The sequence below is a fragment of the Hyposmocoma kahamanoa genome, unplaced genomic scaffold (assembly GCF_003589595.1).
Source record: "Hyposmocoma kahamanoa isolate Upper Pololo Valley unplaced genomic scaffold, ASM358959v1 92, whole genome shotgun sequence".
In the NCBI taxonomy this organism is placed as follows: domain Eukaryota; kingdom Metazoa; phylum Arthropoda; class Insecta; order Lepidoptera; family Cosmopterigidae; genus Hyposmocoma; species Hyposmocoma kahamanoa.
The window spans coordinates 3868874-3884346 of NW_020654748.1; the positions used below are offsets into that span (position 1 = coordinate 3868874).

General features: G+C 33.4%; 2 protein-coding genes across 3 annotated transcripts in view; one reads left to right on the forward strand and one right to left on the reverse strand.

Moving 5' to 3' along the window:
* The first annotated feature begins 2269 nt into the window (after nucleotides 1–2269).
* On the forward strand, nucleotides 2270–3000 carry LOC113236845 (39S ribosomal protein L20, mitochondrial). The gene is made up of 2 exons (XM_026473047.1): nucleotides 2270–2356; nucleotides 2448–3000. The coding sequence occupies exon 2, from the start codon at nucleotides 2460–2462 to the stop codon at nucleotides 2934–2936; it is 477 nt and encodes a 158-aa protein (XP_026328832.1). The 5' UTR covers nucleotides 2270–2356; nucleotides 2448–2459; the 3' UTR covers nucleotides 2937–3000.
* A 2265-nt stretch (nucleotides 3001–5265) lies between these two features.
* Nucleotides 5266–15473, reverse strand: part of LOC113236781 (pancreatic triacylglycerol lipase-like) — an 88274-nt gene continuing 78066 nt past the window's right edge. Inside the window, exons 8-16 of one of the 2 annotated variants that reach the window (XM_026472950.1) lie at nucleotides 14950–15085; nucleotides 12847–13059; nucleotides 11983–12058; nucleotides 10168–10304; nucleotides 8664–8725; nucleotides 8156–8232; nucleotides 7383–7452; nucleotides 6847–6971; nucleotides 5266–6161 (exon numbers count right to left, since the gene is read on the reverse strand). In XM_026472950.1, the coding sequence (XP_026328735.1) occupies nucleotides 6056–6161; nucleotides 6847–6971; nucleotides 7383–7452; nucleotides 8156–8232; nucleotides 8664–8725; nucleotides 10168–10304; nucleotides 11983–12058; nucleotides 12847–13059; nucleotides 14950–15085 (1002 nt within the window). In that variant the 3' untranslated portion in view covers nucleotides 5266–6055. Of the gene's footprint in view, nucleotides 6162–6846; nucleotides 6972–7382; nucleotides 7453–8155; nucleotides 8233–8663; nucleotides 8726–10167; nucleotides 10305–11982; nucleotides 12059–12846; nucleotides 13078–14949; nucleotides 15086–15473 lie in introns of both variants that reach the window. The other variant, XM_026472949.1, reaches the window with a different exon arrangement.

Here is a 15473-nt window from a genome sequence, read left to right on the forward strand (position 1 = left end):
GAGACAACTGTCACAGTAAACTCGTGGTAGAGGCACAGAACCAAACTGCTTTTGGGAATTCATAAGATTTATATTTATTACCACTTTTAGAGATCGACAGAATAAATGTCGTAAAGCGAAAGTTGTTTGTTCTAGTGACAGGAGTATCGTGTTAAGACGTCTTGGGTTGATAAAAAATAACCTTGTTTGAATGTGGACCTTACAAAATGTTCAGTTTTGTTTTCGGTGCCATAATGTCTGCCTTCCCGGTCAAGTTGTAACGTGATGGACAAGAGCGGATCTTTTATACGTATAATGTTGTAATGTAGGTATAAAACAATATATTTCTTTACTTATAATTGTTGTAACTTTATTTTTAAATAAAATGGAAGGACATAATTCGTGAATGGGTTTCATTTAAGCCACTTTTAATCCAAATTTTTACCGACCGATTCCGAAATTCGTCAATGGATCGATTGTAAATTAATAAGTCACTATTTATTGATGAAAATGTTATTATTAATCCTTAATCAGTCAGTCAGTTTCGATGAGTGCAGTCAGTTTATAATGACCAAGAACGCCAACGTTAAGGCAGCAGCAAGGTATATAATTTTGGAACCTCTTCGATCGATGATAACTGTGTCTGTTTAGCCTACATGTTCGCAATGTCATCATCTCTGACGTTTTTGATGTACCTACCTATTTTTATATAATGTGTAAACCGGTAAAATGGCGTATGCATTCATTGTGAACGTGTTGGCTAACAGCGCCGACATGTTTGTCAACAAACAACAAATGTAGCGTTTTAATATAATAAAATACGACTACCAAAAAAATAGGAGTAATCAAGATAGACCTCACACTATACGTAACCGCAGGATGGGTTTTACTACACTAGTTAATGGGGAAAAAGAATGGGGAAAAAGCTTGAGTCGGTCAGTGATAGTCGTGATAAAGCTTTAACTCCATGCAATAAGAGCGAAGAAGACGTTGTGTTTTTCACTTTGGCTTGGACCCAAGAACAAAAGGTTATCGTTCTTCACGGACTTTTATTTTTTTTATGATACTAAATGACGGGACGAACAAGTTGTGAGCCTGGTGATAAGCGTCATGCCTGTCTATAACAGTTGCGCAAAGAGCACCACCCGTCACCTTAATATATAAGTTGAAAAATCTCATGTGCCTATAATTTTACCAGTACCCTTACCCTTCAAATCCGGAAAGCCGTAATGCTCACATTACAGATTGGGGATAGAAATAGGTACTACCCTGGACAAACTATTTCACAAGGAGCTCTACTGTTACGTGAATTTTTACTGCTATGTAAACGGCGAGAAGCCAAGAAAGCAAATGGACGAAAGGTGGAGAACAGATTACTCAAAAATAGTGTGGTAAGTTTTAATTTTGTTGTATATTATTTTCGTCGGAAGGAGAAAATCTTGACGGATGCCGCAGGTCTGGAGCAGATCGTACGGACTTCACTAGACTTCCAGTGACCAGTGACTAAAATCTCCTCCCTATAAATTTGTCCTCTCTCTTTTTTGTTAAATATTTTACAATAAGTATTCCGTTCCTCTTTTGTTATTTGTAATGAGCAGCAGTGAGAAAGCAATTTTTTAAAGTGATATGCGTAGCTAATGGGTTAAATTGCTTATATGATGTTTTAAAAAAAGGCGTGTATTCGATTTCATTTTAGCACAAAATTTTTACTCTAATCATTCATGCATTCGATCAGTAGGGTTGAACTTATGTAAGTAACTAATAATCCAGTACAGACTGGTACAGAGTACTAAAAAACGTTCGTGGAATAATATCTATTTGCCAAGTTTTAATGGAATCGGTTACGAGAAAGTGCGTGAAACCGGATTCATCCCCTATTTTGACCCTTAGAGGTTAATGTTTTCTTTAAATTTAAATGGGACCAATGACAATGGGACTGGGGTATCCCCTCTTATCAACAAAAAAAAAAAGAATCCTCAAAATCGGTTCACATACAAAAAAAATACAGTCGAATTGAGAACCTCCTCCTATTTTTGAAGTCGATTAAAAACTATACAACACTGTTTTTTTTATTACATTTTTCAAAGCACACAAAAACCATCACAGTATAACAAAAACTTTAACAAGATTTATTATAAGGATAAACTTAAGTTTATTCAATTATTATATACATTAATTAAACAGCCGTAATTTAAAATAGATTCGTAATCGTTTTTAAAGAAAATGTTAGCTCATTCATTTGAACTCACGACATGAGCATCTCTATTCCGATGTCATTTGTTTGTCATCTGTCATGTCAATTTCAAATAAAAGTGAATGGTGGACTTTTTTAATTTTACAATACGTTTTGTAAATCTTGATTCAAATAATACTTAAAGTGAGTTAAAAACGACAATTTCTTTCGTCTGTATTTATTAACGATTTTGAGTTTTCCAAGTAAAACATCTGAAATAACCTAACCTTTTCAGGTCTCACTCGCAATGGTGTTTTTATCAATGATAAATTATGTTCGATCGAAAGGACCGGACGAGTTTTGGCGCAAAAGGAAGATCTTTCGACTAGCTGCTCATTACGTGGGTCGCAGACGCAATTGTTATTCCGTAGCCGTGCGTAACGTCCACCGTGCATTAGTTTACGCAACAAAAGCAAGAAAGCTGAAGAAACAAGATATGATAGACTTATGGAATACAAGGATCACAGCAGCTTGTGAACAACATAACGTAACAGCCTTTACATTCAAACAAGGCTTGGATCGTGCTAATATTATGTTAGATCGGAAATCATTATCAGACCTTGCCGCTTGGGAGCCACGTACTTTCGAGTGTTTAGCAGCAGTTGCCAAAAAGAAGGTTGAACTGGACGGTTTTATAGACGGAACAGATTCTAAAAGCCCCACTGGAGTCAACCTCAACTTAAAAGATGTCATGCTTGATGCGTGGTTGAAGGAAAAGAAATAAATCTCCTTGTAGCCTTTATTTACTTTTTAGTTTAGTCGTTAATAAATAAATCTTATCCTAAGTATATGTAAACATTTTCATTTATGAATTTTTCATTTCTCTTTTTAATTTATTGGTCAATTCTTTCTGCTTCTCTAACATATACAAGTTTTCTATTTTTCTTCTTTGTTGTCGTTCAACATCTTTGATTACACCTTCATGCATTCTGTCCCTGAAACAAGCAGAACTGAAATTAGGTACCAAATCCCTGCAAATGTTAAGTAACTTAGAGAGGGATTCATAAAATTAATAAATGACTGTGATAAAGATTCACAAGACTTATTTTAGTGTTATTGCATATTATAAGCTCTTCAACATTCAGCTACAGTTAGGTATTAATGCTATTTATTTGTTATTAATTATTTTTATACGTAAAGGACCCTTTTAGTAGACTGGTGGTGTGTATTCACGAGTAGCTAGTGAAAAAACAAGCTTTGTTTACCTGTCAATCTTCTGTTTCAAATGCACGTAACTTACTATACCGCATGAAACGCAACATGATAATGCTAACACAAGTTTTGAAGTTGTAGATGCCATGTAAAATTGTTTCGTTGTGGTTCAATAATGCACAAAAATACTTGTCTAAGACTTCATTAAATTTAACCTCAAAGGAATAATCAAGTGTATGATCCACAGAACCACAGACTAAGGAGCACAGAACACTATACTCACAAGTAGAGATGGGAAAAACTGCTTATTTGTTTAAACGTTATACTTATTTAAAAAGTGTGCTTTTTAAACACTTTTTCACTTAAATGCTTTTTAGTTTAAAGCTAACAAAATTAACGTTTAAGCGCATTGACTATTATGTTAAAAAAAGCTTGCATCGTTGTTGTGTTGATAGCGAAATGCGAGAGTAGAGTCTTAAGATAAGTAAGTTTTTTTGTAAAAAGCGAGTTATATTTTTAACATAACATTACTATATTAATGTTTTGTTCATTGGCGTTTAAAAACATAAGTTGTTTAACTTTTGTAGTTGTTAACTGTTGAAATGGAAAAAAACTGCTTATTTTATAACGTTAAAGCGTACGTTTGAAAAGCGTGCTTGCAAAAGCGCTTTTCGCTTAAACCACAAATTAGAAAGATATAGTTAAACGCTTAAAAAGTCGTTTAAAAAGAGTGCTTGTAAAAGCGCTTTCACTAAGGGTCGTTGGAAATCATACTCAAGTCCTTGCCATTAAGGTCGTATTTCGAGTGCTTGAAATCATACTCAGATCCTGACTTGAGTATTGAGTAGAGTTCTGGAATGCGACCCTTAAACGTTTTTTAGTTTGACGCTTAAAAAGTCGTTTAGAAAAACGTTTAAGCGCATAGACTTTATGTTTAAAGAAAGCTTGCAACGTTATGTTGAATTAATTTGCTTAGGAAACATAGATGGCGCTACTTGAAACTTAGGCACGTTGTAAAAAATTAAAAAATATTGAGTATCTATAGAACTGGCCAGTGACCAACGCTTACGCTTGAAATGAAAAGCGTGCTTATGCGCTTATTTTAAAAAGCAGACTTTTTAAAGTGTTTTTACTTTAAACGCCCACCTCTACTCACAAGGAGAGATATGTGAATATTCGTAGAGTGAATGAAAAGTGGTGGAGTGAATGAGAATTTTGAGTGACATTAGAAAAAATTATCGTTCACAATATTTGGATACACGCAGATGTCAAATCAAGACTGTAATACCAATAGCAGCATTTTGAGAAATGCTGCATAAAGGATTTCTCGGTTTTATGTAATAATTTGAGGTAATAAAATAACATAAAAAATACATGTAACATATTCTTTAAATCAGGTATTAAAGAATAATAATTGTACTTTGTAAAATAAGCTACACTATACAAAAAAGAATAAATTTATTTCCCCGTGACAACCGCTCTGTATAGCGTTTGTAATGGAATTACAATCTTACATTCTTTTGATTTGGACACGATAGAGCATAATCGTAACAAACAATGAATATTTTATATAGAATAGAGAGGTATTGTGTTGAGACTGCTGCATATATTCCGGTTGGACCAAATTTTTCGATCACTGGATTTTAAGAATTAGGCTTTTTTAGACTCTCAATGTAGGTTCCACGTGCAAAATAAGCGTATAATTTTTGGGGATTAAATATTAAAGCCAAACAATTTTTCAGAAGTTTTATTCGGCAAGTTCAAAATCACTTTAATAAATAAAAAAATAGTCAAAAGTTCATACAAATAAGGAGAAAATGTACAACGTCGGCTTTAAGTTTACAAATCTTAGGTAATGTTTTTGTCAAATTCAATGTAACGAAAGGGTTTCATGTAAAAATTTGAGGAATACAAAGAAAGATTCTATACAATACAATAAAATCGAGGAAACTGTTTTTTTTTAAAACAAAAACCTTCACATTTATTTTCTATGCATTTTATAAAAATTATAAAGTAAAAATGAGTATTCTTCGTCTATATCATCCCTACTTTAAAAGTAGGTGTCAATGCCGAGTCTTATTCTAGACTATTATTTAACAATAGTACAATTTATAATTTATAAAAAAAACACATCACCCTGTTCACTAACTCACGACTCAAACATTCATTCCAACTTATTTGCAATAGCGTCCCTCACTAGTCTTTTAAAGCTTAAAAAGGCTGGATGTGGCCAGCCACAAAGAGGCTTCCAATGCCAGTCCTATAGATCCTATTTATTACTTTTTGTTTTATTGCAGTGGACAATAGTACTAAAGGTCACTACAATCTCTTAAGACCTCTCCTCTTCCTCCTCCTCCTTCCGTCCTTCTGCCTCTAGTGATCACCACACATCTCTGGATTTCGATTGAAATTGTGCAACTAGCATCCACAATCTAAGAAGTAGTTATTATTTAGTATTCTGTGACGTAACGTAGATATTTTCTTGTACTGTAAACATTACGTTTGCCTGTTTAATGTCTTTCAAAGTTCCTTGGGAGTTTCTTAATTGCCCTTGTAACGAATTAGTTGTTTAAAAGCAATTTTCAATCCCTGAGACTGTCTTGTCCGTCCAAACTCTACCACCAGCCATTATCTTTCTTTTTAACTTCATTATCATTGATTCAAATTTAGCCTGCGTCGATTATGGCACAGCTACCTGCTGCAATTGTCATAGAAACTGGCAGACCCCCTGTTCGGGATCTCAGCAAACTCGCGCTTTGGTGTGCATAGTTTACTGCTGAAATCTACGTTGCGCTTCCTGGAACAAAATATTAATTACTATTAAAAATAGGGAGAATGCACGTTCCAATATTACTTTTTTCTTAAGTCCGTCTTCCGGAGTTATTCGGGTTTTGCGGAAGTTAGCGAATATTTAACATTATACAACTTTTCTATACAATACTAAAGTACACACGCCAGCACATCAAGCTACACATTGACGTATGCACCGTTGTTCCGTTGCACTGGAGGCGATTTTCGAACCAAAATTTGTAGTTTGGTGTGCCGTTGTCCGTACAATATCATGTCATCAACAATTATATTATAATAAAGAGTGTTCAAAATTACATATGAAATTTCATGGAATCTACTTTAAATTCTCGAAACATTTTTCTAACTTTTTGTGGCAATTGTTCGACAAGCTGATTGTGATTTTTATTACCAAGGGTTCGTTAGAGAAAGTTGTACAGTATTATGGGTGAAGACACTACATGAAATACCAAACGTATTGTTTATGAAACCGTTCATATTATTTATAAAAAGTTCATATTATTGGTCCACTCTCCACTTGGCTCCACTTGAATGGAGCTCTCTAAAAAAAGGATTTGACATACACTTGCAGTAAAGATATATGTTGCTACAAAATTCCTGAATTGATTTCTTAGTAGTTCGATACATAAATTAAATATTGTAAAAAAAGTCTAAATAATTTACGATAGCCTTACCCCCTGCTAGGCAGGTCCATCTGGTCGACGAGCACCGACTTGACATATAGTCGGTCGTTGCACCACAGGATGCATAGAGATCGCGGTTCTAGTACATTCATATCGTACTCCCACGATAGCTCCACCTGAAATACGTTTCCATACTGTACATCCATCATCACCGCATTAAACTATGCACATCCAAATTTAAATATAGAATCTTTTTTAATAAGAAAGATTTTTCTTGGCTTGTCGTGATCAGCTTTTCAGCCACTACAGCAACATGAAAAGAAAATGTTGAAACGGATTTTTGTAAGAAAGGGTATCAGGCGAGGAAATATGACATATATATTACATACTAATACTTAAATATAGAAGAAATTTTATAAAATTCAACATTTAATTTTATTTGTCTTACATTATTACTTTAAATAAATCTAAATGGATAAGTGTTTATCTTCGTTGGTGTGTGTCTTTGATAGGACGGAGTGAAGGTTCAATCTGATGCTGCCTATTTCCTTATTGAGTCATAAATGGTTTGGTCAAAAAAGGTTTACCTTCCTAACTTTGCCGCCCAAGTCCATTGGATGTGTCACGACGATAGTATACGTAGTTCCATGTTCTAATCTGTAATTATTAAAAGAGAGTTTACGAAAGGTTGGAATACCTTACTTTTATAACAGGGACTGAAAGAGGTAAACTTAATGCCTGCTGATAAGATAGATTTCCATTGCCGCTAATAGAAATACACATTGTAAATTAACATCATCGACCCATTTATACGTCCGACTATAGGACACGCGTCTTCTCTCAGGCGAGGGTTTAGGCTATACACTGGCCCAATGCGGGTTGGGGATTTGACACACACCTTCTTCGATGTATAGGTTTAATCACCATGTCCCTTCACCGAAAAGCTCCTAATTCGCACATAAATTCCGCAAAACTCATAGGTGCTGGCCCAGATTCGAATCCAAAGCCTCTGCTTGAGAGGTGGTAGGTCAAACCATTAGGCTACCACGGCTTTTGTATATTATATAGTAAGTATATATATGCAAACATTTATATAGTTACAAAAAAGTGGAAAAACAATATTTGTATGCCTGTTCCAGTAACATATGAGGACTATTTATGCGTGTCACGTTTTGTAAGCATATTTTAGGCAAATAAATATTATTCATTCATTCATTCATTCTGTCAGTAAGTAATATTGCACGAGCTAAAACGCCCTCAAAGTCTATCACTCTTTCGATCGGTGTATTTATTATAAATAAATGTAATGTGTAAATTTCACCCATATTGTTTAACACACGTAGGTACTTTAAATACTTACTTTACATAATTGCTTGGAGTGAGATCCATTCCTCTTATAACTCCTCGGTCTGACAGTAGAGTCACTTTCAGGAAGCCCTGGCGAAAAATTATTATTATTAAATATGCACTGGAAATTTTGCAATATAATAGGGTGTTAGTTTTATTGTTTCACTCATTAAATAGTAAAAGTTTGATTTGTTATAATTTCGCAGTTATAAGCTTACGGAAGTTGCGTCGCTTTTCCAATACAAATGTACCTTTACCTAATGGAGAATCCCGATCTACTGGCTGATTTTACCACCATATTGTATTACCGAATTAATTTTTTTTTCGCAATTCTGGTGGGAGTACCCATAGCAAAATTTGATTGTATTAAGGGGTGAAATCATACCCTTTCTGCTACGTAATTAAGTTAACAATTTGTATAATTATAAGTAAAGGAAAATAAAAAATAATTATGCCATTATATCATTCATTCATTCATTCAATCATTATATAAGCTTATATAAGTTTTAAAAGTTTTTTACCTGCACCCACGATTCAGCTCCTTTCGGGTTAGCTAATTGAATAGCAATTTTGTAATGTCGTTCTGAAAATTCATTCAAAATTATTAGCGATCTTACGAGACGGTTAAAACAATAAGTCAAGCGAAGAACTTACAAGCGCCGTAAATGTTGACGTAGACTGTACGAGGGCTCTGGTAATAGCTATTACATGATATTATGCACAGTATAATGGGTTAAGTAATATCTAACTACAGGGAATTGTAACAGTTATTCAACTTAATAATTCGACCCCTCCTACGTAATCTATCGCAAGCCACAAATATAGACACACCTTTTCATAAATCACTTTATTTTTAAATTGGTCTATTATACTTAGCAATAAAATTATAAAGTGTTAAAAATAATTACTATATTTTATATCAAATTCAAATGCAACACCTCAGGAGCCGAAGGTATTATGGTCATTTTTGACCTACAGATACATCAAAACGTTCTCCTATAAAGTTATACGTTTGGCCTTACAATTCTTTAGATAGGAGGGATCGAATTGTATATTAGTTACGGACAAAGTTAAAAATACTAGTTTTATTCAAATAAGCGAGGATTAATGAAGTTATACTTAAGCATATCCATAGATAAGAATCCTTTGCATTGTTAATAAAGTCTGTCAAAACGCTATAGATAACGTTAGTGGTGTTTAAAATAGCGCACGTGACACCAAATACTGCCGTGACTCAAAAATTGAGAAATGAAATCAATATAGTTTATTTGCAAGCCAACACGTTATTAACGATGGCAAAAGTGCATAATACTTGACCACATAAGTATAAGTTTGTGTCACATAAGTATAAGTGCCATTTCTGACATGCAAATTTTTTTACAATATTGTAGCATAGAAGTCGTTATAATAAACACTTAAATATTATTTTGTCATCTCTATTATAAATTTAATTTACAATATTTAATGTATTCTGATCATAATATAATAATTTAAATAAATTTGAAAATGAGAAATTAATGTTAAATGTAAAAACAATTTTTTAATAGTACTTTATACAATTATAATTTTTAAATTCCATTTGAGGCATTTGTTTTACTTATTCGGTCAGGTATTAAATTAAAATGGTCGATAATGAGAAGAAAAAAGGCCGAAGGTTTTATTTGGGGCATTATAGTCAATTATAATTTTGCGTTTATAAGCGAGAATGTTATAATTATATTGGTTTCATCCAGTATTTTTTGCTTTCTCAATTCCACAATTTTGAGTTACGACAGTTATTTGGTTTCGTGTGCGATGGGAAGTGGAAAGAAATGTATTTAAATTAAATATTTAGTTTAAAACTTTATAGAATTTTAACAGATAGCTCATTTAGCTGTTACATAGACATGGATCCGAGAGTCTCAGAAGAGAAATATAATACACAAACAAATATGTATAGTAAATAAGTAGGTATTAGTAAATAAAAAGGTATTTATGTAGGTAGTATGTAAATAAGTAGGTATTAGTAAATAGGTATATACATACGGCAAAATGGAGCTTCTTTGGCGGTCATAAGAAAGTATTTGGCACCAATATTTTCTTGTTCTTCCGACGGATACACTTCGTTCTCAGAATTGTTGTTTTTGTTTGTAATAAGGCCTGGTGAACTGTCTGCGTGGAATCTGTGGAGATTAATCAGAAATTATTAAATGATATTACTATTAATATTGATTGAAATCGTATCAATGCATTTAAATAGTTAAATGAACCGTTACGATCCATTTATATTAGGGGTATCCATAAAGATTTCCCCCCGTCAAAAAAAAAGAAAAAAAAAAGGATCCATTTATATTGTGGTGGAATGGAATGGAAGTGAATTTTTGTAACGGTATTGTACATAGCATAATGAACTTTATGGTCAATTGTGTAACGTACAAACTAACGAGACAAAATCTTTTTTTTATAATATCAAGTGACGGGACGAACAAGTCGTGCGCCTGATGGAAAGCTACACGCCTGTCCATAACAGTTGCAGTGCCACTGCACCCGTCACACTGAGACATAAGTTGACAAGTCCTATGTGCCTGTAATTTCATCAGCACCCTTACTCTTCAAAGCCGGAACGCTGTAATACTCACATTACTGCTTGGCGGCAGAAATAAGTAATTCCGAGGAAGAATTTGGCTCGTATCTAGTTTATACGTTACACAATTGACCATAAAGTTCATTATATCGTTACAATAATTCGCTTCCATTCCGTTCCGCCGCAATATAAATTCAGCCCTAGATTGAAGTTAGTCAAAATTATCCAAATAGCGTAGTAATTTCTAAAAGAAACGTGTTATTAAATGAAATTTATTATTAATATGTTTGTGTGCCTATACTCGTAATATTTGATCGGGCACAGTGTAACTGTATTTTGTTACTGTAAACTTCTTTGTAGTGAAGATTTTAAGAGGTGGTTTCCATTTTTTGACAATCGTTATGTACTATCTGTTTTTTTCATAAGTAAATGATTTATGAGTTCGGAATCTTTCCAACTGGTAAGCTACTGGAGAAGTATAACTGTTGGATTTTTTTCTGTTTCTTTTTTTATGATACAAGTGACGGGATGAACAAGTCCGTAGCAGTTGCAGTGTCACTTACAGTTTTAAATCACAAAGATTTGAGGGGACATTGACACTGCGCCCATCACCCTAAGACATAAGTTGACAAGTACCATGTGCCTGTAATTTCATCAGCACCCTTACCCTTCAAAACCGGAACACATTAATGCTTAGTGGCAGAAATAGCTATATGTTGTGTAGCTTGAGATAAAAAACGGTAAATAAAGGAAAATAATAAGTAAAAATACATATATAAATAAATAAGTATTCGAACCTTTGGTATAAAAAAGCCACATGTGATCATACGCCAAAAGTGCTTGTAAAAGTGGACGTAGTTAAACAAAAAGGAACCAATGCACATCCAGTCACTTTCGAGATATGGCAGTTTGAAGTTAAAAATGTTTCCCACTCATGTTTTATTTTCAAGACTTAAAATGTAATGTAACTCCAGATATATTTATTTATGTTCATATGTTGGATTTTTTTTGCTGATCTAAGGGGTTAGGCTTTAGGAACAGTTTGGTAATTTTGTGGATTGGATCCTTTTTGCTTAACTACGTCCAATTCATAAAAATAATACAAATTACACGAAACAAGTTACATAACTGTAAATTTTTATGACTCTCATATTTAAGCATAAAAAGTTATCGAGTAATTTAGTTCACATAATCTTTAAACCTCTCTCCTGGAAAGTTATCATTTTGCAGATGTGACCTTATTACACCAAGGGTACGGTATTTATGTTTGTAATTACCCCATGACAGCACACCCGTGACCGCAGTGGAAACATTTTCCTGATATGAAATGCTGATATGATGGACATTGATGACCTGTAATTATTTAAAATGCAGATTTGTTATAATTATAAACGAAAAAGATGGTTTTGTACATAAAATTATAGAACCACCTTTTTGACATAAATAAATAATTTACTACCATATTTTACCTAAATTTCAAGAAAGCAATACATATAGTGTTGATAATGCCTCTCTATGAAATCCCGGTATGATTGCATTGTATTTTGTTCTATATTTTTGTCGTGGAGTTAACGTTACTTAATTAGAGTATCAAGAAATGTTTTGTAATTATGTAAGTAACCAGCAAGCAAATTTTACGAAAAAAAAAGCAAATTTTACGTTCCGCAGCGGTATAATCTTCAATTTCACATATTTTGAGTTACAACATTATTGTAATAGCAGTAATAATAATAACGCACACACTCAACTTAGCCCCGCACCAGGAAAACCCTGTGTCGCGGGTGCTATGAACACACACGTAGACAACCACAAATTACACCCAAACTCACGAGAGAAATAAATGTAGGCCATACAAATATTTCTTCGGCGTGGGAATCGAACCTGGGACCTCTGCGTGGGAGTTCGGCATGGTAATCGTTCGGCCACGGAGGCAGTTGTTTTTTTTAATAATTACGTGATTTTTTATTTCAGCAGCAGATATTATTCACATTATATATACTTAAAGGTTAGGTGAGTGATATCTCTTTATAATTTGGGTTGTAGAAATTGAATTGTACTTAGAAGATTTTTTTTGATTAATTATATTTATATTTTATTTTTTGCATTACTAAGTAAGCTGGTTCAATATTAAAAATACTTACCAATATAAGGGCACTTCGAATTTATAGACTCCGTGAACAATTTAATCGCTCTGACATGATTACAGGCCACTAATACTCTGGACGCTTCTTCCAGTCCTTGTTTAACCAGTGTAAGAGGAACTAATGGCCCTTCAGTTAAGTCACAACCAGGTTGTTCCTTCCCATTATTGGGATAAAAGTCCAGATGTCCGACAGGTTGCGACATTCCATATCCTGCCATAAATACAAAATCTGTCGCACGTGTAAAACAAACACGTCGGTAATTAGTGATAAATGCGATTAATACATAAATATAAATTTCATATATAAATGAATGGAACAGCTATAAAGCGTTTATATATTTACATAATAATATTTACATAGACTTAGAAAATATGGGTTAGTTGATTATCATCAAATTGTAGAGCGATGAAGCTTATATTTCGAGGTGCGTTGTGAGTGGCTCAGAAAAATATCATCTTTTTTAGGTATTCAGTGAGTATCTTCAAGGTCTTTCTGATTAGTAAACAATCAATTAAAATATGTTATTTTTTCGACGTATCGTCATATAAAGTGCTTTTCTTCGTTGGAAGGAGTAAATCATTAATTCAATAAATTAAGGTGCCCCGGTCCCCTTTTTAACAGGTTAAAAAAAGGGAGGAGGTTCTCAATTCTACGTATTTTTTGTGTGTATGTTTGTGTGTATTTGTGAACCGACTTTGATGATTCTTTTTTTGTTGGAAAGAGGGTACCTCAGTATTGGTCCCATTTACATTTGAAGAAAATGTTTCACCTGTAAGGGTACCAAATCAGGGGCTAAATCAGGTTTGGATTTCAATCACTTTCTGTTAACCGTTTTCAATAAAACTTTGCATATAGAAGTGATTCCACAAATTTTTGAAGTTGGTTTATTTTTTTTTATAAAATAGGTATAATTATTTTATTTTTCCGGATTTAAATCGCGTATATTTGTATTTTCAAACAAACCTTTTGTTTTGTTTGTTTGAAAAAACAAATATACACGATTTAAATCCAAAAAATAATTTCATTTCCTATGTGTAACAATCGCGAAAACCTAAGAACTCGATATATAATTATTTTTCTCTCGTTTTTTGTTACAATTATAACTTATAATATTCTGTCTCGTGCATTTGATCGATAACACAATAATGTAACTAATACAATTTGTAAATGTATATTCCATTTTAATCTATATTTCAACATGGCGGCTACTATCAGTGACGCGGGTAGCGGTAATAAATTTTGGGCCACAATAATATAGTTTATGCCATCGATACGACAAGAAAGAGAAAATTTAGTTTTACGGTAAAAGTTTCTAATTGTATGGAAATATGTTGTTTAATAATAATAACTTTTTTATAAAAGAAAACCGACCTCAAAAAGGTTGTGGACCTACATCTATTTGCCAAGTTTTAATGAAATCCTCTACTGGAAAGTGTGTGAAATCTAATATACTGGATTTATCACCTAATTGTGGAATATTTTCTTCAAATTTAAATGGGACCACCACTAAGGTACCCCCTTTCCAACAAAAAAAGAATCATCGAAATTGGTTCACAAATGTTGGAGTAATCGCATAACATACACAAAAAAATACAGTCGAATTGAGAACATCCTGTTTTTGGAAGTCGGTTAATAAAAGTGCAAAGATTATGCGTCAAATTACATTAGGTTAGAACAATGAACTATAAGATCTAATACCCTCCCTTTGAGCCTGTGAAAGTAATTCAAATTTTTAAGACGATGAGCTCACGTACCACAAGGATGATGCAACAATAGGTGCAGCGACAGATACATTAGATAATTAGAAGCGAATGTGCAATACATACAAAAGGATACAAAAATGCAAACCCATCATTAAACATGATCGAATCTAATTAGAAAGTATTTAATAGAAAACATTTTGTTTTACGATTTTAGAAAATGAAAACAAAAGCGTTATGCAAGTTTTCATGTATCATAAAACAAAAGAAAAGCTGAACGAGCTTCAAAAATGTGGCATCCATTTCCATGATCTCGAATTTCTCGAATGACATTCAAACTAATAATAATGTTATTGTGGGTAAGCAATTTTGCACCTTGTTATCATGATCAAATGTTTACCTAAAAGGAATATGCTTTTTCCATCGGTGTGTATGACGTCAACGAACTGGGCATCGGAAGGATCCAACCGGACATGTATTGGCATTCCTTGGAAATAGGGCTCCGCCGGGTCGAGACCCGTAATCCTGCCCAAGCCCTATGAAATGAGAGGCTAAATCAAAGATAAAACGACGGCTCAGTTGGCAGAGAAACGTGATGATTCACTTAAATATAATATATAGGCGGGGTAAGAGGAACACACTTTATTTTGAGTCGAATGTATTGAGAAGATAATACTTATATACTTCAAAAATAGAATCCTGAGCGTAACGAGGGTTTCAAGGCACGAGACGCAAAACAACTTTGCTGCCGAGCGAAACACACAACTTTTCACCTCACTATAGTGAGGCAAATGGTAGATGAAAGAACAGTTGAACTATAACAAATCAGTTTCATTCATTCGTACATCAAAAATTAGTTATCGTTGTCAATTTAATGTCAACAATAATAAGAATAAAATATACCAACGGATTCATATTACTTAA

Coding starts and splice junctions, on each gene's coding strand:
- LOC113236845 (XM_026473047.1), top strand. CDS start 2,460: ATGGTGTTTTTATCAATGATAAATTATGTTCGATCGAAAGGACCGGAC.